Source organism: Bombyx mori, chromosome 23, assembly GCF_030269925.1.
Source record: "Bombyx mori chromosome 23, ASM3026992v2".
NCBI lineage: Eukaryota > Metazoa > Arthropoda > Insecta > Lepidoptera > Bombycidae > Bombyx > Bombyx mori.
In genome coordinates, this window is record NC_085129.1 from 7,760,695 (window position 1) to 7,784,803 (window position 24,109).

The 24,109-nt window shown below is 36.5% G+C and overlaps 1 protein-coding gene and 1 long non-coding RNA gene across 3 annotated transcripts in view; one reads left to right on the plus strand and one right to left on the minus strand.

Moving 5' to 3' along the window:
- Positions 1–294: 294 nt before the first annotated feature.
- LOC101743140 (early growth response protein 3) overlaps positions 295–24,109 on the minus strand; it is a 28,021-nt gene continuing 4,206 nt past the window's right edge. Inside the window, exons 1-2 of one of the 2 annotated variants that reach the window (XM_038019152.2) lie at positions 6,059–6,485; positions 295–3,953 (exon numbers count right to left, since the gene is read on the minus strand). In XM_038019152.2, the coding sequence (XP_037875080.1) occupies positions 3,010–3,953; positions 6,059–6,257 (1,143 nt within the window). In that variant the 5' untranslated portion in view covers positions 6,258–6,485 and the 3' untranslated portion in view covers positions 295–3,009. Of the gene's footprint in view, positions 3,954–6,058; positions 6,486–24,109 lie in introns of those variants that run through there. The other variant, XM_012695935.4, reaches the window with a different exon arrangement.
- Positions 2,948–21,261, plus strand: LOC110386322 (uncharacterized). Its single transcript, XR_009976250.1, has 3 exons — positions 2,948–3,090; positions 5,671–5,786; positions 20,054–21,261. It is a non-coding gene; the product is annotated as an uncharacterized LOC110386322 (long non-coding RNA).

Below are 24,109 nucleotides of genomic sequence, written 5' to 3' on the forward strand. Positions count from 1 at the left end.
TGGGTGTAAATCCTACCAGTACCACTTACTAATAATAATTATGTATGTTGTATGTTAATAAATTATCTTCTTTTCTTCAGCGAAAAGTTGCAGTTCAAAATGTGATGGCGTATCAAAAGTTACTTTTTCAACCAATTTTAGCTAATTCAGGGTTACGCAATGAAGTTCGTTAATATGATTATAGTTCAAACAAAACGATTGCAACCCTTAAGCCATTAGCTTAAAATAAAGACTTATTTGTAGGGATATTTTGTTTCAGGGACTTGAAAATAAAGGTAAATAAGACAAACAAAATAAATTATCAACAATCTGTATTTTTCTCACCTTAGGTGGATCATCATTATTAAATAAAACTTTCTTTTCTCTTATATACACATTAAATCCGAATTTAGTCAGTGTATTTACAAATATATTAATTAAATATAATTTAGTAAAAATTAGAGAAGTTTAACATTACTACTTAAAATTAATTAATTACATCTTAGAACATCAACAACTTTCACTCAGGTGAAACACATAAAAAGAGTTAAACAGTAAATCACTACAAAATTCATAAAGAATTCGTTTAAATTTGTCAACGGTAGATGAACACCATATAATTTCGATAGTGATTGAAGGAAAATTCTAGTAAGCAGTAAGTAGGTATGACAATATGTTGTGGCACATTAGACATTAGAGCCATCAACGCATTGAGAGTCAACAATTTTTAAAGAACCTTCATCGTCGGATCTCGGTGAGGCGAAGTACCGAAAGGCAATAAACAATGGGCCAGTCGAACTCCTAATAAGAACATCGTATCAATAACGATAAATCGATGCAACATTACGTAAAATGCGTAATTTTTAGTCTTTCCGTTTCAATTGTCACTCAATCGAATAACATGAATTCGCTTTATTAAAATCCTATCTACTCTAGCCTTCTCTATATAAGACTTCGTCTCATTTCGTCTACAGCAGTAAAAATTCTAAACTCGTATACCACTTGTACGTAGTCGTAGGTAATTTTATTGTGCGTACAGTATGTGGTAATGCGAGTAACATTCGCCTGCCAGCTCATCTGTCATACATTTTCAACAAATAGATAGGCCCTATATCTTTGTACAAAATGTACTAAAACGGAAATATAGCTTCGAATATTTGTTTTTAAAACTAGTAGTTACTTTATGTATGAAAAGAGTTGGGCAGCTTGTAAATAGGGTGTGTATTTTATTGTCGGATATTTCGATCAGTGGTTTTTGAGAAGGTACGAGGTTTCAAAGGCCGCTTTTTTCAAAATAATGAATTCTACCACAATACGCGTAACTTTTAAACAGTGTATCGACCGTACAGCATACCACTAATTTTCTTAAGCATGATGAGTAAAATTTTAAATTACCTACCTATCAAAATATAGTAATTATATAATCTGTTAATGGAGGAAATTCTTTATAAAAGTTCTATAATTGTCACAGTTCATTCATTTTGTATTAGGTACTTGATAAACGACAACATATAATAATGCGGCGCTGTCATGTCAAAGACGTTCAATAAATTATATTCACTCACATTTGTGTGCACGATCTTGTGATTTAATCACGACTAAGAATAATGATTTAATAAACAAAATGATCAGAAATATGTGACAATACATGCATTCAAAACAAGTGATTGCGTTCAAAACACACCACATAAAAATTGAGTTGCAAATCTTAATCTTAATCACAGTAACAGAAGTATTGAGAAATGAAAACTTACAACACTCTTAACTATATCTATACAAAAACTTATGAGTATTATAAATAAGAGGTTTTCATATCTATAATTGAAAATTAATTAATAAAATGATTAAGAGATCATAATACAGCTCATTATTCTACATTTTCTAGATTAGTCTATAATACGCACTTTGTAAAAATATATGCCACTGGACACGTGACTGTAACTAGTGTAGTCAACAGAGAGCAACGCAACAAAACAAGGGGAAAGCGAAAATAAAAAAGTTTGTTAGCTATAAGTTAAAGGATATGTAAGTATGAAGCATATTTGAGCAAATTTAGTAACGAAATATATTGAGCAAGAAAGTCAATGACGGCCAGTTGTTGAAGAATTATTACAAGTATTGAATTCATAATTATACGAATAAAGTAAACAATAGTCGATACTCTCATGTCTATATTACATTTCGACTAGAAATATCTTTAACGAAACAATAGTAGAATAATATATCACTTATTCAGCAGTCAGGTTATGCTTAGTTGGTACAAAGTAATTAAATATGTAAATAAAATTTGCAGTGGCACATAATAAAGTTAAATTAATGGCACAGTTTCACGTTAGTTTCGTCAAAAATAAGATCAATAAATTAATCTAATTACCTACAATAAGTATAGTCCCAGTAAGATTTGTGCCTCCGCATAGTTATCGATTAATCTACAATCAAGATCGAAATCATTAATTTGTATTATAGTCTCGTTGGCTTTACACGATGTTTAACGTCACTCACCACTGACACAGACACTTGAAACGATGAACTAATCAATATCTATGAGGGGTCGTCCGGACCTTTAGCCGCGGGACTTTACGCAAACTCGGATATGTTCGAGATACATCAACAATTATAATGTAAAATCATTCACTTAATTCATTTTGAAGGACATACAATGCTTCACTAGAAAACGTGCAAATATTTTATATTCTGGACACTTTAGGCCATTTGTTCCCAGGTGAATTATTTCAATTACCCTAACTAATTAGATACGAGTAGGCAATCTCCTATCGTAGTATGTAACTACAAACATGTATAAAAAGTATAAATTTAATGTTTTTTTAACTGTAGAGTTAATAAAGCTTTTTCAGAGACAATTCATTAACATATATGCGATGAAATCCTCTAGTAAGTTCAATTCGAGTAAAAAGTTCAATCCGATGACGAAGAGGTGTCACTGCAATAATTGTACTCATGCGAAGGCCCGGGTACAGGCTCTGGCGTGGTCATCGTTGCAGAGGTCACCGTCGACGTCACAGGCGGATGCTAGAGCGGCGCGTGCGGATGAGGCTCGTGATGGTGAGCTGGTCCGCCTCCGCCTCGCTCCCGCTTCAGGCGTTGTTTAAGGTGTACTTTTGCGTGCCTTTTCTTTTCATCGGAACGTGCGAATTTACGACCACAGACATCGCATGCGAATGGCTTTTCTCCAGTGTGTGTCCGTACGTGCGTTGTCAAATGATCTGATCGACTGAACGAGCGCATACAAATACGGCATTGAAATGGTTTTTGACCTGTGTGAATACGAATGTGCCGTGTCAGTTCGTCTGATCGAGAAAACCTGCGATCGCACCCATCTACTGGACAGGCATAGGGGCGTTCGTGGACGGGCGTTTTGCTAGGGCGATTAGGATATTTGCGTGGTTTAACAGCAACGAGCCGAAGTGGCTGCGCACTTTGTTGATAAACTTGTGATAGGATCTCGTGACCTTTACTTGTGGATGGGTTATATTCTGCAAGCTGAACGGGCCTGTCGCTCGGAACAGCTGGGCTTGGATAGGGCTCGCGTTTTGGCAAACCGGAAGGCCCCGGAGTTGGTTGCGGTGCGCTCGCGTACTCTTGCGGTTCCCACGTGTGTTGTTGCTGCGACGGTTGTGGTGGCGGTCTATATTCACAATGTTGTGCAGAAGGGCAAGTTTGTTGCGGTGGACAATATGCTTGACACTCTGGGGGAAGTAATTCAACACGCTCTTCGTATTCTTGTTGAAAGTATTTGTCAACACTACCAGGCCCGGGGCCTGGTGGTAAAAGCCACTGTAAAGGTGGCGATGGCGCCCGTTTCCCTGTGCTGGAAGAAGGGGGTCCGTATAGGGAGGCACTTGCGCTGGATGCATTGCTTGCATCTTCAGCACGTGCTCCCGGCGACAAGGACGACTCGTGCTTATGTCGCCGCGGGGAGCATCCCAATGATAATTCATCGCCTGGTAGGCTGCCTGTAACAAAAATAATTACATTTAAATTTTGTATTTCATTACAGTAGCATTTTCAATGGGAGGTATAATTGACGGTATGAGGATATTTCGAAGTTCTTTAAATGAGATAATTAAAATAGAACGTAGCTTTTTATTTATTGCTATGAGTTCTAAGGTCTCAGTATAGTTATAACGGCTGCCCCCTCCCCCTCTAAACCGAAACGCATTACTGCTTTACGGCAGAAATAGGCGAGGTGGTGGTAACCTACCCGTGCCGACTCACAAGAGGTCCTACCACCAGTGAGCTTAATATCAGTCCCTTATTGAACAGCATTATTTGGAAAATCATTCTCGCTGTACCTAGATTTGGACAGTTAATTTCTTTAAACCACAACTTAAGTTGTATTTTATGAACTGGTGTATATGGTAGGTACAATATTATTTAAAACGAGCGGAAGGCAGCGCCGATAAAAATTGTCGGAAGTTGATATCGTATCAAGCATTCTAACAATGTAGACCAACAGTATTTTATGCATGTATGTAGGTACATTTCTGCACTATAATTTTAACCTTAAATTATATCTTAAATCACGTCATATCCTTATAATTTATCGTACATATTTTGAGAGCAAAATTTCGAAAATAGTTTAAAATATGTATATTTAAACGACCTGGAGTGAGTTTGCTTGCATGTTTTTTTTTAAATATGTTGGTGGTGTTTTTTAATTTTATTATGCTTAAGAATTAATTAGCTATAAATGGAAAACCCTAACGTACATGAAAAAAAATTTATTCCTTTTCATATTTCGTAGACACCGTGCTTTATGAAAGATATTTAAAAAAAACATGTTTATTACGAGTATTGGTACCTATTATGGTATTAAGCTATCGCTTAGTGTACGATCAATAATACTTGTCATTGTATCTGGTCGTAGATATCTACTTACCATTCGAATATTAGGTACTGGTGTGCTTAGTGCGAGTTTTTTAACGTTCTCGATACCGTAAGTTAACTCAAATTTGTATGTAGTTGGAACAGCGCCCCTAGTGGCAAAGGTAGGCAAACAACCCAACTCCATACAATTTTGAGTTAACTTTTACGCTAATAAGAACGATAAAAAACTCGCACTAAGCACACGGATCACCACTATTCCGCCTATTCCTGACACGAAACAGTCATGCCTTATCGTTTGAAGAGTGGACCAACCGTTATTCAATATAATTATATAACCGACTTCGACTTCAAGTCTCAAGGTGGTTGACAATGTTCTCATTGCAATGGTTATGGGCCCCGGTAACTTGGTAAGCCGTGGGTTCGTTCGCCGTTTGTGAAAAATAAATGTTAAACGTGAGCTTCAACTTTACGAGTCGTTATAATATTTAATTCAACTGAGTAACTCTTGCTTTCTGACCAATTTTAAAATTAAATAAGTTTTAATTTATTTCTCACTGTAATTCATTAGGTATATATAGCAGTAAATATTCTCTTTAAATAAATGTAGTTTCTTACTGAGCGGTCGTAATTTATAACATTTTCTTGTCTCCCATGGAAACACCCATATTTAACATTAAAATTGAAATTTTTGATTGCAAAAATAAAATATAAATAGGCGTGTGTAAAATTATTCATTTCTTTAAATACCGATTTTTAGATACTTGCTTTTAACCATAAATCTCTTAAATACCTGTTTTAATAATCCAATAACAATAGTTTGACAAATTTTCACATAACACACAGATGCGGTGGCTAACAACGCTCTATGGAGTGATACCGGGGAAGGCTACCCGTGAATGAAGACTTCATTCACCCCTGCGTATCGACCCGAACATATGACACGAGCCGAACTTTCACTAGTAGGTATATCTATTAACACTGAACCTTGCCGAGAAAACTATTGTAGGTCCCTATTCGTGTAATTTTTTTCTTTATATTTAGAGGAAGAAAAACTTGTTCTTGAACCTGGAAGCTGAAGGACGTTGAAGGACACAACATCACAGAAAGCGCATTGTTTATTTACAACGTTATCGGTCGGCGGCCGGCGGGGGCGAACCCGCCTACGAATGCCGACGGCGCGGCGTACGTAACTGTTTCCATCGCGAAATGCTGGATTTGAACGAAGGCGCACCTGATATTGGCGGCGGTTCCAGTAGATTCGGGAAAAAAGCGGGCAGATCCGATGTTGTCACTGGAGTGTTGAGGTCTGACGTCGTATTGCCTGATGATGGAACCGCTGTCGGTTTTAATGCACAATCAAAACCGAGAGTACCGACGTCGGCCAGGGAGAGTAGGTGCGGACCGACCGGGGGCTCGGTATCCGTGCCCATCCCGTCCGGCACAACCTGCTCCTCGGCCCACGGGCCGAGTGGTATTACGAACAGCGCCAGCGTGAAAACGGCCTCTCACGCGGCCGGTGCGAAGGGGACTAACGCCGCGCGACCCCGCATCGCATTTTTATCAATGGAGCCACGGTCCCATATTCGGTAGCGGCGCGCGCATCTCCACCAATCGTGAGGCGCGTTGCCCCCCCTGAGGCTGACGTCACCACCTGGTACCGCCCACCGCCCGCGCCGCCCCCCCGGCCTCCGCCCCATGCAACTACGTCTTAGCTTACGAACTCCCGCGAAGCCTCCAGCTACTCTATATAATTTTTCACATCCGTTCGGATTATAATATTTTTTGTAAATTAATTACGTTTCGTCAGAGTAATGTTTGTTGTTATTCTAGCTCTTGAAAATAAGAATAGGTAGGAGAACGTTATGCTTTGAACTATATCCAAATTATTTATTATTTATTTTAGCCTTAAGACTGCCCTTTGTACTTTTGTGTTGGATTACGTAGTGCTTTAAATGATTTATTTTTCATGGTGTGCAATTAAGTTATTTGCTTTAAGTATTCTAATAGGTGGGCGACTAAAAACTAGGATTAAGTCATAGATACTGCACTAACCTCCGTAAGAATCCTCCTCTTAAAATACCTATTGTTTGGGGAATAGGATAATTTGCACAGCAGGTACCTACCTACCTATTGCTTGGATGTAGGTAGGTATTTGCTGGCACTGTTGACAGTTTTAGGCAAGACGTCTGCAACCTCAACCTTTCTTGATGAGCTTATTTCTGATATGTAATAATGTATGTACCTAGTAGTAAATGTAGTAAAGTGTAATAATGTTAAATGTTATAATGTTATATTTTAGAAACAAAAAATGAGACGCTTGTTTCACCAATGCGTGCAATCTGTAGACCTGCGTTAGCATTTAGTGTGAGATTATATTAATGTATGTGCTACTTGTAATGTTTTGTGTAGATTTAGGACCCGATAAAATGGTAGAAAAACATTGATCTTTTAGAATCATTGGCGTGACATCGAGCGTTGATGATAGGTACTATGACATAAACATTCTTTGAACTCCTAAAAACAACGACATCGAGTTTAATTACAATGTTGGTGAATGAAACAAATATACAAATGGCTAAGGCATTTCTAGGTAATTTTTATACTTTATAGTTTGTATGTTGTGACATACAAACGTGTAGATAAAATTAAGGTGAAAATGTAGATAAAAGAAGACTTATATTTTTGTGCATTTAAATAATATTTTAGTTTCAATTTTTTCTCTCCAACCTGATGAATCTGTAATATTTAATGACTAAATTTAAATTCTAACTCCAGGTATGAACAATAACCTATACGAATGATTTTCAAATTATCATGATTCATTTGAATAATTAATAAAATAATAACTAACTCAATAAAAAATAAAAAAATTATTAAAATTTTTCGCAATTGGTTTATAGTCTTTTGACTACTTGATTATATTAAGTTCTGGCCATTATTGCGGACAGAAAATGGTATTACTTATGGTAATAATATATCTGTTTTGATTTTTAGTTTTCGAAAAGATAGCATACCTATCTTAATGCATTAGGTATTTTAAATATTCATAATCCATTTATTTACTATTTTGAATTGGACTTATAAACCAAGATTTACATAATTTTATTGTTTAACTCTACTGACTCTCTCTTTATTGTCTAACTTAATGTCTACTCGGAATGTATTCTGTGAATATTGATTTAATACCGCCTTTTGTAACAATTTGTCAACAATCGACTGTGATTAAAATTGGTGCAAATTAGTGGATGTAATACATATGTTAGACGAATTGTTTAAATTGATTCTGTTAATTTATTTACGAGTCCACCGCTTTATTAGACTAATAACAGTAATTGTTGTTGTAATGAATATGGATGAAGGAGGTTTAGTACAACTGTAGAGTATAGTGTTCGGGCAGTGAACAGCTGATCAGGACAATGGCCTGCAAAGCGCGTGGTGGTCGGTCGAGCAGGCGAGACACGCCGACGCCCGATTGGGCCCACATGCAGTCGTTCGCGCTAACCCAATTATCGCGTAACGGAGACGATAAAGAAAAATAACAAACCCACGATTTCACCGCCATCTAATTATAGCGCGCTATTTGCGGGTGCGCGGGCGCAAGCGGCATAACGTGGCCGCGATGTCAGGGCTATTCCTGGCCGTCAGCTGACGCTCCCGCGCCGTCGTCGCTCGTAAACACCACGCAACCGATTGACGTAAAATGCGAACAATCGAGTTTTCAGCAGGTGAATCACGGGATGAAAACGTCCCTGCGGGAATCGTTCTATAATTAACTTGACTGCTTTTGGTTCGGACTCCGGAGGCGGGGTTCTATTTCGGAGCGCTGCTTCAAATCTCTATTTTAATCACGCGCTGTTTGTTTCATATTATAACGTTTGTTATTGAAAATTTTGTACTTCAAGAGGAAACCCACTAAACTTTGAAGGAAGGTACGATTTTATCAATTTTCGTTTTTGAATTTTTATTAATATAAAAAAAAAAACTCCAACACTATTATTCACCAGGAACCTTATAATATATAACTCTCTACACTTCGTTGTGATTTTATAATGGGCATCGTGTTCAGTGTCCGGCTAATTTCTGCGAACTACTTACTGGTTTAGATAGAATGGTCCAAATTCGGAAGCTATGGGGACTTTGTTCTGATGTCTCAATGTGAGCCGCGATGATGGCTGTGAGTTGCGGCTCAGAATTGTAAATTAGGAGAGGCCTATGTTCACGACTGTGGGCTTCTGATGATCTCCGGCTTACGCTAGCTTTTCTGTGAGTTTCTTTGTTCATCGATGATTACACAATGTTATAAAACGTGATGAACAACTTCCATACATAATTTTACATTGAAAAAAACAACAAATTTATCCTGAGGCAATACGATGAAGAAATATGTTAAAATATAATATCGATACAAGACACCGTTTTAAAATTAGAACTGCTTCATCTAATAATACTTCTACCGTATTTCCATGTTTTGTCATAGTGGAGCTAAATTGTTTTTTATAAATACATCAGTCGAACTGTACACAAATTGCCAGTACCGCTGGTATTTGGTGAAAGGTTATATAGCGTATATAAAATTAAAAACGATTTTAATGCAGATTTTATTCCAACATTTTTTTAATCAATCAAAGCATTTGTTCTAATCATTATATTTTATCATGTTAATGTTTATTAAACGGAATAATGATTTGGCTACGTAAAATTAATTATAATTTACTGCATACATGAGCCAAATTGCTAAGCGATGACCGATAACGCGCATGAAAATAGCTTTTCAACGACGTGGGCCTTGTGAAATAGCGCTCTCAAGCAGATCATTACATCTCGCATACAAAGATGTCACAGATGTATGTCGCAACAAAGAGTGAACACCCCGTTTCGTCAAAGCTTAAAGTTCAAAAATTGTTTAGCGATATTTAGGATATAATAAAAGTGAAAATTGAATCATTTTCATAGATTTTTTTATTGCAGTAGATGATTGGACGAGCACAGAGATGGCTCATCAGATGTTTTAGTAGTAGCTGGAGCTTATAGATATGACAGCGTGACAGTCACAATCCACCTTGAGAAATAAGGTAAAAGTTTTAATTATTCTCCGGAGATTCTGTTCCGGAAACGTATAAATGCGTCATCAGCTTGGGGGTGCCTACCCGTGCAGATCTCACCCGCGTAAATGTAGGTCATGAATTGAAAAATGTGAATGTATTCGATTTTAATAGGTATTCCAATTTGACTTTAGTTTTTGTCGTAATATGCTCTAATTACAAAATTCGAATCAATTGAACTACATTAGAATTTAATTTACGCATTAAATAAATAATTCTTCAAATTGATTTGATCGGTCGAATTCAATAAAAATTCTGTTACACTTCATCTGTAATTCTGGATCTATTTCAACTTGATGAATTTATTATTTACTACATTAAGATTGTTATGCGATGATGTGATGCAATGTACGATTTCGAAGTTTTTTTAAATATTTTTTCAATTAAAAATTAAAAACAATTAAGGATAGGTAGTTAACATAAAATACTAGCACGCTCAATTTTAAATCTCTGCTTTTTTCAGAACAGATTTTTTTCAATTATTGGTAGAATTCATATTATGACATTCAGCAAGAACTTTATTTCATTTCATATACTATTTATCACAGCTACGAATTATTTTCCAATGAAACGCTCAAACCGTAAAAGTGTTACAAAACAGGTCGATTGTTGAAATGTAACCATTGAAATTTGAAACTTGAGTACTAATTGAAAGTTTTTTCGAAATCCAAATACCAAATAAAGATGTACTAGCTTGTAGGTACAAATTTTGCTAGCCACCTTCGTCACGTAATCGATTCGGTTCACTGGTTTCATTCGTCACAACACGCTGTCATATTTATAATTACTCTAACATACGAAACTGTACCAGAGGCTCATCACTTGCTGACGTACAAAACAGACACCATGGAAAACGAATGTTTATCTCGTTACATTTATAGACTTTGTGTAATCGCATTCCGAACGTAAGCATTTACGTATGTGGTTACGATGATTTGACTTCACGCAATTTCACGGGTGATGAAAGCACTGAATCACTATACTGAAATGTTTGAAAAAGAACTTGCAGAAGAATCGCTTCCGTTTCAATAAAGTATTAGTAATAGGTAATGAACATTATTGAAGTTCTCTGATTGATTCCGAAAGGTATCTTTTGGAACTGTACAATTTTTAATAAAGCGTTAAGGATGCCCTGTCGGTTAAAAACATGTGATAAGAAGTAAAATTTAAGGAATATCCGTCCTAGTAATTAGGTTAACAGCCATTGTAAGTTCATGTTGTATTTATCATCGGTCTTTTGAGGGTTAATTGATAGTTGGCAACAGATGAAACGCAAAGTATCGCACTGGGTGTGATTTCGAGGAGACATTGACGTCACACCACCCCGTGTTCCGCTCCCCGGCCCATTTAGCAGGAATTATCTGCGTGACGCAAACCGCTTACTTTTATTTCTCGATAAATAATTTGGTGGGTGGCGCATTTACGTTGTAGATGTCTATGGGCTCCAGTAACAACTTAACAATAGGGAGGCTGTGAGCTCGTCCACTCATCTAAGCAATAATAAAAAAAAAACTTCAATGCCAGATCAGTTATCAAGCTTAATTATTTTATGTCTACTCGTAAAGTATACTAATATTGAGATTGGCATAGACGGACAGACGAGTATACAGTTCACTTTGTGTCGGTTGATTACATATATATATATGTGTGTATAGACATCACAACGTGAGTACCACCGCTCATTTTAACTAATATATAATAACTCAACGCTTCGCGGCGGGTACGGCAGGAGCTGTTTGGTACCAATCCGTGCCGTTAAGGTTAGTGATTGCTCAAATTTCATACTTTCCACATTGAGGTTTTGTATTATTATGACAGTAAAATCAAATTCTTTTATCGCGGAAGACGTTCGTGAACGAAGGTGAATTTTGCACGACTACACGAGTATTGCTTTTATTATAATCAGGTTTGTTAGCATATAGGCAGTAACTGGAAAATCGGTGCTACAACTAAAAACAGACAGACAGAAGTACAGGAATTATAAATATATATTATTCAGTGTTTGAATAATGTCATGTTCTTCTCGTTTCTTGACACTTTAGGTACTTTTCGTACTTTAAACGGAGTCATTGAAAATAAATGTAGCTTTTGAAAAAAAAAAGGATTAGTTAATAAATTTAATACGTTGTGAAAATTTGCATTGTACTAAATTTTCTCATACGATTTGTATTTTTTCACTGAAGCAGCCTAAATTCTAATCTGAAATGACATGGCGACGACAACTGACGAACTAACGTACATTTTACGCGAGTGAAGATAACTCTTCAAATCAACCGTAAAAAGCTTTTGACATGTTTAATCAAAAACTGACGTCATTGTAGCAGTGATAAAATGGGTTTGATTGTGAAAAACCGGCCGGTATGCGTCAGGCGACCACCTGTTGAAATACTGCTAACATTGCCCTTGTGTGGTAGCCTTATTCGGGGCCACTGGGTGTTAGCGATCGATACCGATGACGTACGGCCTCATTCATAAATGGGTAGGCACCCCATTCCCTCCCTGTGCAGGTTTTTGTCCCCACCCCACTGCGCCCGATTGTGATGTCGTTACCGCGGAATTCATGAATGGTCTGTACACTGTAGTGTATATTATGTATAGGTACATATAGTTGCAACTCTGACATATCAAATTGTACTCAGACTTTCATACGGACTACTACATTAAACAAACCGACTGTTTGAAATTGTTATGTTGGCAGTAAGTATTTTTATTAGTGCTACATTTAATTATGAAAGAACGATTACTGGTGGCACGAAGGCTTTTCCAGTTTCACCAAGACAGGCGTGTGTGCCAGGAGGGATGGGATTTGCTACTGTCGACTTTTTGCTGGTGTTTTTTATTTTTTTTATTTCCTTACATGGGTGGACGAGCTTACAGCCCACCTGGTGTTAAGTGGTTTCTGGAGCCCATAGACATCTACAACGTTAATGCGCCACCCACCTTGAGATATAAGTTGTAAGGTCTCAAGTATAGTTACAACGGCTGCCCCACCCTTCAAACGGAAACGCATTACTGCTTCACGGCAGAAATATGCAAGGTGGTGGTACCTAGTCGTGCGGACTCACAAGAGGTCCTACCACCAGTAAAAAGCACTGTGTTAAAAAGCACTTTGATTAATTGTAACACAATAGTATATGTTTGCTGCTTTTATTACGAACCTTTTTATAGTTTAGTTCAAAGATATCTATGCAATATTATTTGGTTCTAGTTAAACTAATGTCTCCTAGAGAGCTTAAAATTGAAACGAAAATTTAATATTAGTTTTTTTAATAAAATTTTATTTCGTTATGCTATTTTCGTTTAAACTATAATATAATCGGTGGTAGGGCGTCTTTGAGACGGTACGAATAGGTAGAAAATTGAACATTTGACAGAAACATTGGACAACATCTCAATGAAATCACAATTTCATCCTCCTTGGCGATTAAAGTCAAAGATCGAAATCTCATTCAATAATGCATTCGCGATCGCACCAGTTAGACTTAAATCAATCCATATACACTAATAGCACATCCTAGACTAGTATCTTCAATTTCACATATCTGCTTAATAGAGTTGGTCAAAAGAATAAAAAAGATCATCAAAGTGATACCTCATTGATTTATATAGAGAATTTGCAAAATGCAAAATGCAAGCAGATTGTCGTGGGCGAGAAGTGATTTGACACGCGTCCGCGACAATTTCGCTCGCAATCACAGCGTGTAAGAAGTACGAGTGGTTTCGCGTGTTATAATTCTTTTTTCTGTAGATAAATCATTATTTAAAATTTAAAAAAAAAAACGTTTGTAAACTTTCTATACTTGCAGTACTTAAAACGATTAGTTTAGCAATATGTATATACTTGTATATGCATATACCTATATTTTTTTAATATTAAAATGTAATAAATTTACTGAAAAAGAAGAATTTAGATTTTTATTTAACGAACAATTTAATATGAGGTATTAAATCCTGAAAAGGTTGTAAATTATTTAAATTATTTAAAAAAACATTTTTATAACCATAGAAGTCTCGAGTACGTTCGATAATTTAATAATTCTGTAATTATCAACAATTGCAGCAGCAGCTTCTTATGTGTCATCAAATGTCAACTTAATTTAAAGGTACATATTTCGAGTAGAATTAATGTGCTCTTGTTGTTATGCAAACGTCAATCCTAAGCTGAATAATATTTAATTCAGAGCGTGACTGTCATTAATTGAAATGTTAAAAAAATAAAAATTTAAAGATAACCTATAATTTAAATTGATTTAACTTAATATAGTTTTGGGTAAACACTAAATAATTTTAAACGGGAACTTTCGGTGTGCTCTTTTTTCATACGTGTTGGATCTGTATCGGGCAGATTCACGATCGGCCCTGACAATGAAATAGGTAGTCGCATCGATTTCCTCATTCAGGGTGAAGAGCAGCGTCCGACCGTGGCTCCACACACAGTGTCACTAAGCGCGATCGATGCGTCGTCCTTGAACCTGGCGCCACGGACCGCGCAGGCGTTGTTAAAGGTCGGACGTCATCCCGTGGCCATGACTATGAAACACGTGCCTATTTCCCCCCATCTCATTCCATTACACGTAGCACCCCTGGTAAGACCATTCATACTGGCTCCACTGATGCTTTACCGCTGTTTCATTTATTCATCGTTAACTTTGTCATTTGTTATTGATTGTGACATTTGTCAGACAACCTGTTGCGTAAATTCATTTGCGTTTGGGTACGTAAAGTAGACATTTCTCTATTTAATCGTTAATTTGATGAACTTCTGACATTTTGAAGTAGGTAAATATTTTAGACGTTTTATTTAGTTGCTTCCTTAGAACAATGGTATTTGTAAGCTTGAACTTTGCTATTTGTACGAGTATAACCTTTCTCGACAGCATCAATATTAGTCTTTGTAGTCTGCCTTTTTCTGTATACGTCATATTATTTTAATGAGAGTAGATCCGTCGACTTTATTGATTAGGTTCAACACATTAGCGGTAAGATTTAGAAAGTCTATCGGTGTTTGAGAATTATTTTAGATATTAATTAACTAATAACTACCTACTGCAAATTTTGGTCGGAACTGTTGATGTTAAAAAATACTTCATTGTTCACATAACGGTGTTCAATTTTCGACAGAACTTACTACCGTTTCTACTACATTATATTATGTAGAATATTACATTATTTTATTGAATATCAGCTGTAAATAAATAAATGAAACAGGTGACTTAAAGTTTTTAATTTGTTTAGACGGCAAGTCCTATTGCAAAGTACCAGTTAGAAAATTAAACTTATAAGTAAAGTAAACACGTGAGTGTTTATGAGAAGTTGTGTGTGTGAAAAGGTTCGACGTGGGGTAACGTGTGTGGCAAGAGCGATGCAAGTCGTCATTGAGAGCAAGCTCGACCACGCAGGGCTCCGCATGAATGAAGTAACCGTGGGCGGCCCATTCATTCATTAACTCCGAGGCCGTTTCTTATAACAGCGCCATAACAAAACAAAAACTGTCAATATTACTATAATGCGCTAGTAATCTAGATGTCGTTGTCTAATTCACACTTTGGATGTACTAAAGGTCAGGTAAGAACTCGTAGATACTTTATAGCTTTCTAAATTTAAAGTCATATTTATTTCATACTATAATCATTAGCCTAGTTGTACTCTTGGTGTTACCAATGCTACCAATGTCCGTGGACGGTGGTGACTGCTTTTCATATCAGGTTGGTCGCATATTAATTTTTGACCATTTACAACAAAGATTCAACCACGGCTGGTTATTCTTTTATAAAAAACCATAATTGTGATTTGTCTAAAATTAATCCTCATATGTTCTCACTAGACTTCTCATGTTAGTTGCTATAAAATTCCCTTAATCAGAGATTTTTTCAGATTCTAATTGCAGAAAATATTGTCTACAATGAAAAGCACTATTACCTTTTTAATTAAATTTGAATTCAATTTTGTTCAATCTTCTAAATATTTTAATCGCTATTTTGAAGTTTATTACACAGTCGAAAATGGAGGTGTCTATAAGCTAGGAGTGGACAAGGTTCTATTCAGTAAAAGGAGTTTTAGGCGTAGGAGTCAAGGTAAGGCCTGCAGGTTTCAACAACATGGATTAGAGCTTTGTCTACGCCAACACAATTCATTCATTGCCGTCGGCATGTGCTGTTGAACATTTTTGTTAGCTATTTGACTCATCACTATTTGTATCGTACTACTTTATATGCTGGACATTCAATGTATACAAGGGTATGAATATGCTGTTTGGCTGCTTGATGTTTGTTCTGTGTCTGGATGCTAAATATCTGTAAATGTGTTTATATCAACGTAAAGTAATTACCACAATATAGAGAATTTGAATTTATAGCCAAATGACCGTTTGTTATTTGTTCCCTGACTACTTAGTCTGGCCATAAATGCTGTTACAAAGGAAAACAAAAGTGGTCTCTATTGGCTGCAATACAGTCCTTTAAACGTTGAGGCCAGTTATCAATAGAAGCACGCACTCTTTCCACGGGAAAATTTTTCACTGCCAAACGTACGGATTGGTTTAGGGATTCCAAATTATCATGGCATTTAGAGCAAGCCGTACTCTCTAAAACTGACCATAAATCATAATCCAGCGGATTAAGATCGGGACTAGATGACGGCCAGTCTTCAGCTCTGATGAAGTTCGAAACGTTCGTTTCCAACCAAGACTGCGTAGACCGAGCTTTATGACCTGGCGTCGAGTCTTGCTGGAAGCACAATTCTTGGTTATTGAACATGGTGTTGTTAAGGGGCTTCACTACCTTCCCAAGAATGGTATCTTGATACACTTGTGCCGATGTTTTGATACCTTTTTCACAAAAGTATCGCCCAGTCACTCCTTCATAGCTAATACCCCACCAAACCATCACTGAAGTCGGATAGTGCCCACGTTGCACTCTGTCGACTAATTGGGATGCTTCCTTAGAGCTTTGAGCATAAATACGGTCATTTTGTTTGTTAAAATGTTGCTCAATTGTAAAAAAATTCTCATCCGTAAACAAAAATTTTCTATGACCTCCCTTTGCGTACCGCTTCAGTAGCTGTTTCGATTTTACCACCCTATTCTCTTTTAAATTATCAGTTAAGAAATGACCAGTACATTTCTTACAGGCTGCAAGTTCTAAGTCATCTTTTAAAATATGCGACATGGTTCTAGGTGCTATCTTCATCTCCCGAGATAAAATCTTTTGCTTTCGGACAGGATTTCTTCGAATTCTTTTCCTTACTGCTTTGACCACCTTTTTCGTACGAACACTACGTGGACGGCCAGATCTTTTTCTGTTACAAACAGAGGAGGTCTCATTGCACCTATTAATAGCCCGGTACACAAACATTTTACTAATACCAAGCGTAGGGAGAGTTTTAAAAATTGCGTTTGGCTCCATACCTACTTTGTGTAATGCAATCACAGCGATTCGGTTCTCTTTATCACCCCACTCCATTTTAATATCGCAATGAGCAATCATATAAAAATGACAGATTCCAAATTCAAATGTAATATTTTGTTTATTTTTAATTGTAACAGTATTTATGGCCAGACTAAGTAGTTATGTATTTGTTTATTTAATACATAATCATATATTTATTAGTTTTGAACGTGTTAGTATATTCTATCGTGTGTAATCGTCAGAGTAGTAATGTATAGATTTATCTGGAAGAATAAATCACACACATATATTATATACATACTAAGTTTTTCAATAGCAGTTTGTCCATATTTTAATGAACAAATTCATTGAGATGACTGTAAGACGTAATTCTGTTTCACGTTTCGTAATCATGGTTATTATACTGTCTAGGTTTAAAAAATATTGTTCTATGACTCATGATATAATTAACAACAATAATGAAAAATAATTATTACTCCATAAACTCTCACATAACTTCTTAAAATAAATATGACACTAACGTTTTAAACCGCAGTGTTGATCATCCAGAATGATTCCAATAACAATTCTGACTAATTTATCTACATAGTAATGTTTAAATAAAATCTAATTTTAAAACTCAACTTTGTTCAAACTGTGACAATCAAAGCACTTAATATTTCATGTAATTTTGCCAAACCCTTTCAACAGAAACTCATAGTGGTTGTTTTTAAATCGGAATTTTTAATAAGCAAAGACGAAATGTATTCCCCTCTGTTTCTTAATCGATTATTTCTGTTTTGTTTACGAGCTGCTGATGAACTTTAATATTATTAAAAGAAAAATCGCGAATAGAGCTTAAAAAACAATACTTACAATTTTATCTTTTGTTTGTGAGCCGATTTTCTTGGTCAACGGTGGAACAAAAGAGTAAATAAATGTAATACTGTATTTATGGATATTCAATAATGTGCTATTTCTGTTTTGTTAAACAAATGCTGTTAATTTGTTGTTTATTATAAAAGTATACATTTTGATTTATGTAGATACTACATCTAATCTACAATCTAACATAACAAAGCAAAGTAACTAAATAAACTAACAAAAAAAAAAGTTTAATTTAGAACTAAAGGTTGTCTCCGTAACATAAATCTCAATTATTTTTTTTGTGATCGAAATTTTTACGATCGACATTTTAATGAATCATTATAAAATGTTTAGAACAATTATAGGTTCTAGATGTAAAAATGTACAGTTTAATGCAGATGTAAAGAAGTGTAGACACGCGGACAGACTAGCGCGGGCCAGTCGCGCTAATTAGATTAACGAGCGATGTTCCGCGGGGTCCTGACCGCAATTACAGCTCAACTGCCACCCGTAAATAATCAACTATATGGAACGCCACTTGCAGCTGACTCACTCATACTTCGGCTCTAATTACGATTACATACCGTGAAACTGATTTCGCGAGTTTACAGCAGACCACAATAACTACCACCTATAGGACCGTAAATTTTGAAATCATCTTGTTAAATAATTCGATTGCGGTGAAGAGAGATCGTGAATATGGTGTTTCAATTGAACTTACACTATTACTCAAAATGGTATTTAGTAAATTTCACTGGGCTTACGTTTGTTTATTTGTTCGAACATTACCCTAATTAATTGCTTAATATGTACACATAATCCCGAATACATTCAAGACGATATAAATTGCATTGATTTTAAAGAAACAAGTAAAATAACAGCGTAACTTGCATACGTGTTTTAGCGGTAATGAGTTTTAAGACTAATGACTTGTCATCTTCAGGAAGTAAGCGATAATGTAGAGTATTTCATAATAATCCGCTAACGTGTAAAGCAAGGTCACCGTCAAAGTGAGGACTCTTGGTGATGTTGACAGCTGAATACACTGCGACAGACGAGACAGCTAATTGTCGTATATTGTATACACTGCCGGAACGGTCAGGGTCTCGCTCTCGGCTATCAATTAAAGTATCCGCTTTTTCTGATTAACTGTTTATTGCATTAGTCTTCCTTTGGGAAGTGAGTCAAAGCCGAGGGCACGAGACCGACATCACTGCTTAAATGGAATAACTGCGACTTTAAAAACAAGCCATAATGGCTTGGATAAATGATGTCGTGGAATTTTTTCTAACAGATTTATAATAAAAAAGTTGTGTTTGAGAGCGTGTCGCGTGCAACTGTCTTCGTTTAGAAAAATAGGACGATTGCATAAAGCTTAAAACTAGTAAAATATTGGCTCTACTCCAGCTAGACGACACAGATACTATAAAATTATCTTGTTAAAAAAAAATTGACGACACAAGCAAAACAAATGGCGCGTTTAACACGAACTCTTTCGAATTTTTGACTTACAATTATTTCTTGAAACTGTGCTTTTATTATTAAAATTCTTACCATACTGGTGATAATTAATATTACTGGGGAAGATATCTATCTATTTACTATGTTTAATCCCCAATATTCAACGTTTGTGAAATGGATGAAAATTTTGTAAGAAAACAGGGATATTTTACACAAAGATAAATATTTTTATCGGTCAATTCAGACATATTAGAAGGATACAATTCTCAGATGTGAGGTACTCTTCTGACAAGATTCTTCTTCTGTCTTGTTGAATGTGGTCACAGAATTTCATCAACAGATTTAACTATCTTATCCCTAAATTATTTACTTTATTTGACATAATGTGATAGTAGAATCTTTTTATTGCAGGGGCGTATGAAATATCGAGCTCTGCGAAAGTGAGGTAGAGGAACTTACTGATGCTCATCAGTTTGCTGGACCTATCTCATTAAGGAAACTAGTAGATCCGACTTAATGACTTTATCTAATGGCAGCTTATCGCAACGTGCGTAGTGAAATTTGAGAGGAAGAAAAAAGGTCCAATTTTTGTGCCATGAATACGTGCACCAGTGCCATAAGATCACTGTGATTAGTGTAAGCATTTTAGGAAATAATTATTCTTGTAGTTATTTTTGTTGATCATAGTTTGTTTGTTCCTGCAATAAATTGACCATAATTCAGTTTTAGTTTTAAACATCTTAAATTTGGATTTTGATTTTTTCAAAGCAATAAAATTGTAATTATTAAATATATAATAATTTTAGAATAAAATAAACAAATCAAACAGGGAATATCCCTGACAGTTTGTTTCATCGTTAACTTCCGGCCACAGATAAAGCAGATTGCAAGCCGACATGAATATTTTATGCTGTTTGTGATTTCCAGAAGCTGTTTTGCTACCCGTAGATATAAACGATAGTCATGTACCTACATGTGTGAGTCAGTTCGTGAACAAAGATTTTAAGCATTCCACTTATTCACGTTTAAGCGTACATGTTCGAGATACAGAAGCGAGATTGGTCGAGCGTATAAGGCTGATATCGTTAATCGCGACACTAATTACATGCACTAAAAACATTGTTTTATAGTCGAAGTCAATCGTTCGGATCGAAGTGAACTGAGTCAACTGTAATCGATATAGTGTAATTGCAGAGCATGTATCGAGTGAGACAATGACGTCGCAGCCCGAGTAGAGATCGTATCGTGGTCGAATACGCAGTTACACGCATTTAAGTAATTATGGGAATGGGCATTGTTAACCGGACGACGCAAATTGGGCATTTGCAATAATTTATTGTCTTTAAAATAAGCTTGCATTGTCGTTGTGACTGTTTAAATCGTTATCGAATGGGATTGCCCGACAATGATGGTCCCTAATGATGGCTATTGTTTTAGTCATAGGCTGCAGGTGTTATTGTGTGTTACTGTGTAGGATTCAAAAAATCACATTTAGAGTACATTTGTTGAAGAATTACTCAATACCAGAATCGTCCCAAAAATAGTTTTTTTAAAATAATAGTATTTTAAGACTAAATATCTGCTTTTCATCGAAAATATACGATTTATGTATAAACGAATTATTGTTCTTATTCAGAGTTACATTATTTATTATAGATTATATCCTTAGAATTAATGTAAAAAAATCAAGAATCTGTCTGCGAGCTACTGTATTACTTAACAAATGGCATACACGTTTTTCGGAGATATTATCATTTTTCGCCGACCGTATTGGCCAGATGTGTTTTATTGATATGAGTCAGTGTCGGTTGGTTACAATGTCGCAAGATGCAAAGCAGATCGTTTAGAAGCGCGGATAGATGCTTATTCGTCTAGCAAAGGCTAGATTGTCAATTTATGTATGATGACGTGAGACGGCACGGGTTGGTACAAAAGCACGTGCGTGGCCCCGGCGGCAGCGGGCTGTTCGCACAAAGCGACGGTGCCGCTATCTTACATCTGGGAACATCCAGAGAGGTGTAATGGTCTGATGTGGGCACCTCTGACGAGCCGCCTCTTACGGTGTGACGGTATGTGTGGGTTGCGTATTTGACAGTATCACCACGAATTTCTAGATGCTCTTATGGGAAAAGTGATACGCATCGTTGTAGGCGCCGCACTAAGGTGCTTGGCAGTAGAAAATCATAATTATTGCTAAAAAAAACCTAGTATGTATATGATGCTATATGAGCCTAGTATGTATTTTAAAGGTAGGAAGCGGCTTGGCTCTGATCCTGGTATTGCTGACGTCCACGAGGGACGGTAACCGCTCACCATCAGGTGGGCCATTTATTCGTCTGCCTAACAGGTGGACTGAAAAGTTCGTAGGCTGACACATAAATGGCGCTACTACTTTTACATCCATAAGATTTTTAGTTGCCCTAACCTTCAAAAGACACGTATATAAATTTGACAGCTGTCGTACTATTAGTTTGTAAGTTATACTTTTGTTAGTTTAGAGTTTAGAGTGAAACGACTTTTATTAGTTTGAAAAAAAGGGAGTAAAAAGGAATTGCGTGTGTTAATAAAACATTGCTTTTTGGCGAAAAAAAAAGTACTATTGAAGCCAGGGCTTGGCTTGATAAACATTATTCGCACTTTTCACCAAGAATATCAACCGTTGAGAAGTAGTTTGCTAAGTTTAAGCCGAGGACGATGCGCACAGTGTACTGTTGGCGGCTACCGACGAAAAGATCACAAAAGTCCACAAAATAGTTTTGGATAACCGTAAAGTGAAGTTGACTGAGATAGTTGAGACCCTAAAGATATCAAACGTGTTGGACATATCGTGAACGAATATTTGGGTATGCGAAAGCTCTGTTCAAAGTGGATACCACACGAGTTTACAAACAACCCAAAAAAAACTAATTGATGATTCTGAGCAGTGTTTGGAGCTGTTCAATCGTAAAAATTCCGAATTATTGCGACGATATGTGACAATGGATGAAACATGGCCCCATCATTTCACATCGAAGTCCACCCGACACTCAGCCGAGTGGACTGCACGTGATTAACCGTCTCCAAAGCGTGGAAAGACGCAAAAGTCGACAGGCAAGGTTATGGCATCAGTATTTAGAGATGCGCATGGTATAATATTCATCGACTTTCTTTAAAAAGGTGGTAGGACCTCTTGTGAGTCCGCACGGGTAGGTACGACCGCCCCGCCTATTTCTGCCGTGAAGCAGTAATGCGTTTCGGTTTGAAGGGTGGGGCAGCCGTTGTGACTATACTGAGACCTTAGAACTATATCTCAAGGTGTGTGGCGCACTTACGTTGTAGATGTCTATGGGCTCTAGTAACCACTTAACACTAGGTGGGCTGTGAGCTCGTCCACACATCTAAGCAATAAAAAAATAAAAAAATACCATAAGCAGCGACAAGTCGATAGCGTTGTGAGAATCGCCCCATTTATAGAAGAAGAAGACAGTGCTGTTTCATCAAGACAATGCACCGTGTCAGGCTTCGAATTGATTCTGCATCGACTGTATTCTCCAAATCTGGCTCATAGCGACTTTTTCCTGTTCTTCGACGTCAAGAGGATGTTCGTTGGATAGGAATTTTGGGTTGATGAAGACGTTTCTTTGATTTGAAACGGGTCTTTATTTGCTTTTCTTTCATGTATTATTAAATCGGGATTAAGGATCTTCAAGGAATTAAAATAGACTAATAATACATTCTAAAATAAGTTGTGTGAAAAAGGGCTTAAGCTAATTAAACTAATTTTAAACTTTTAAAATAAGCTTAAATATTCTTTATAGAAAACACGAATAGTCTTATTATTTATTCGAACTATATCATCACTAAGTTTTGTAGTTAGTTGTTAAAATATTTTATTAAGCTCCTTAAAAAGTCTTAATGAAACCCACGTATTTTGAGAATAATGCGTCTATTTTAGCTACTGTAAGCCGATCCAGTCTAGTTCAATATTTTCAATGTATTGAGCATGAAAGTCACGCCTTTTCGTCCACTTACTTACTGTCCACCAATCAAAACGCAATATGATGTCGACACCGCCTCTTTTTAAACACAGATCGATTTTTTTAAGCAGATGCACCGAGACGTTGACCTTTCGAATTTTTTCCCTACCTAAGCTGGTATTCTTAGAGGGTAATGCCAGCGTAACCTGACGAGTAGATGAGCTCACGGGGCTCTAACCTGAGGACGTTGATTACACTAGCCCTAGCAAGAGCACTGCTTATCAGAATCTGCCACCGGCTCACAGAGAAACTCAGTGGGCTATGTTTTTGGATTAACTTACTCGCCGAACCCTTCGTTGCAATCAAACGGCTTCGACGAGAAGGGTGACCGATGCTTGTGGTACCTAAAAGCACCGATAGTATATCGGGAGGATCCAAAATGACGTGGTTAAGGCGACGTCGACTGTTTACCATTTGGTACGCAGGATCGGTATGTAGTCCTTTTGATGGT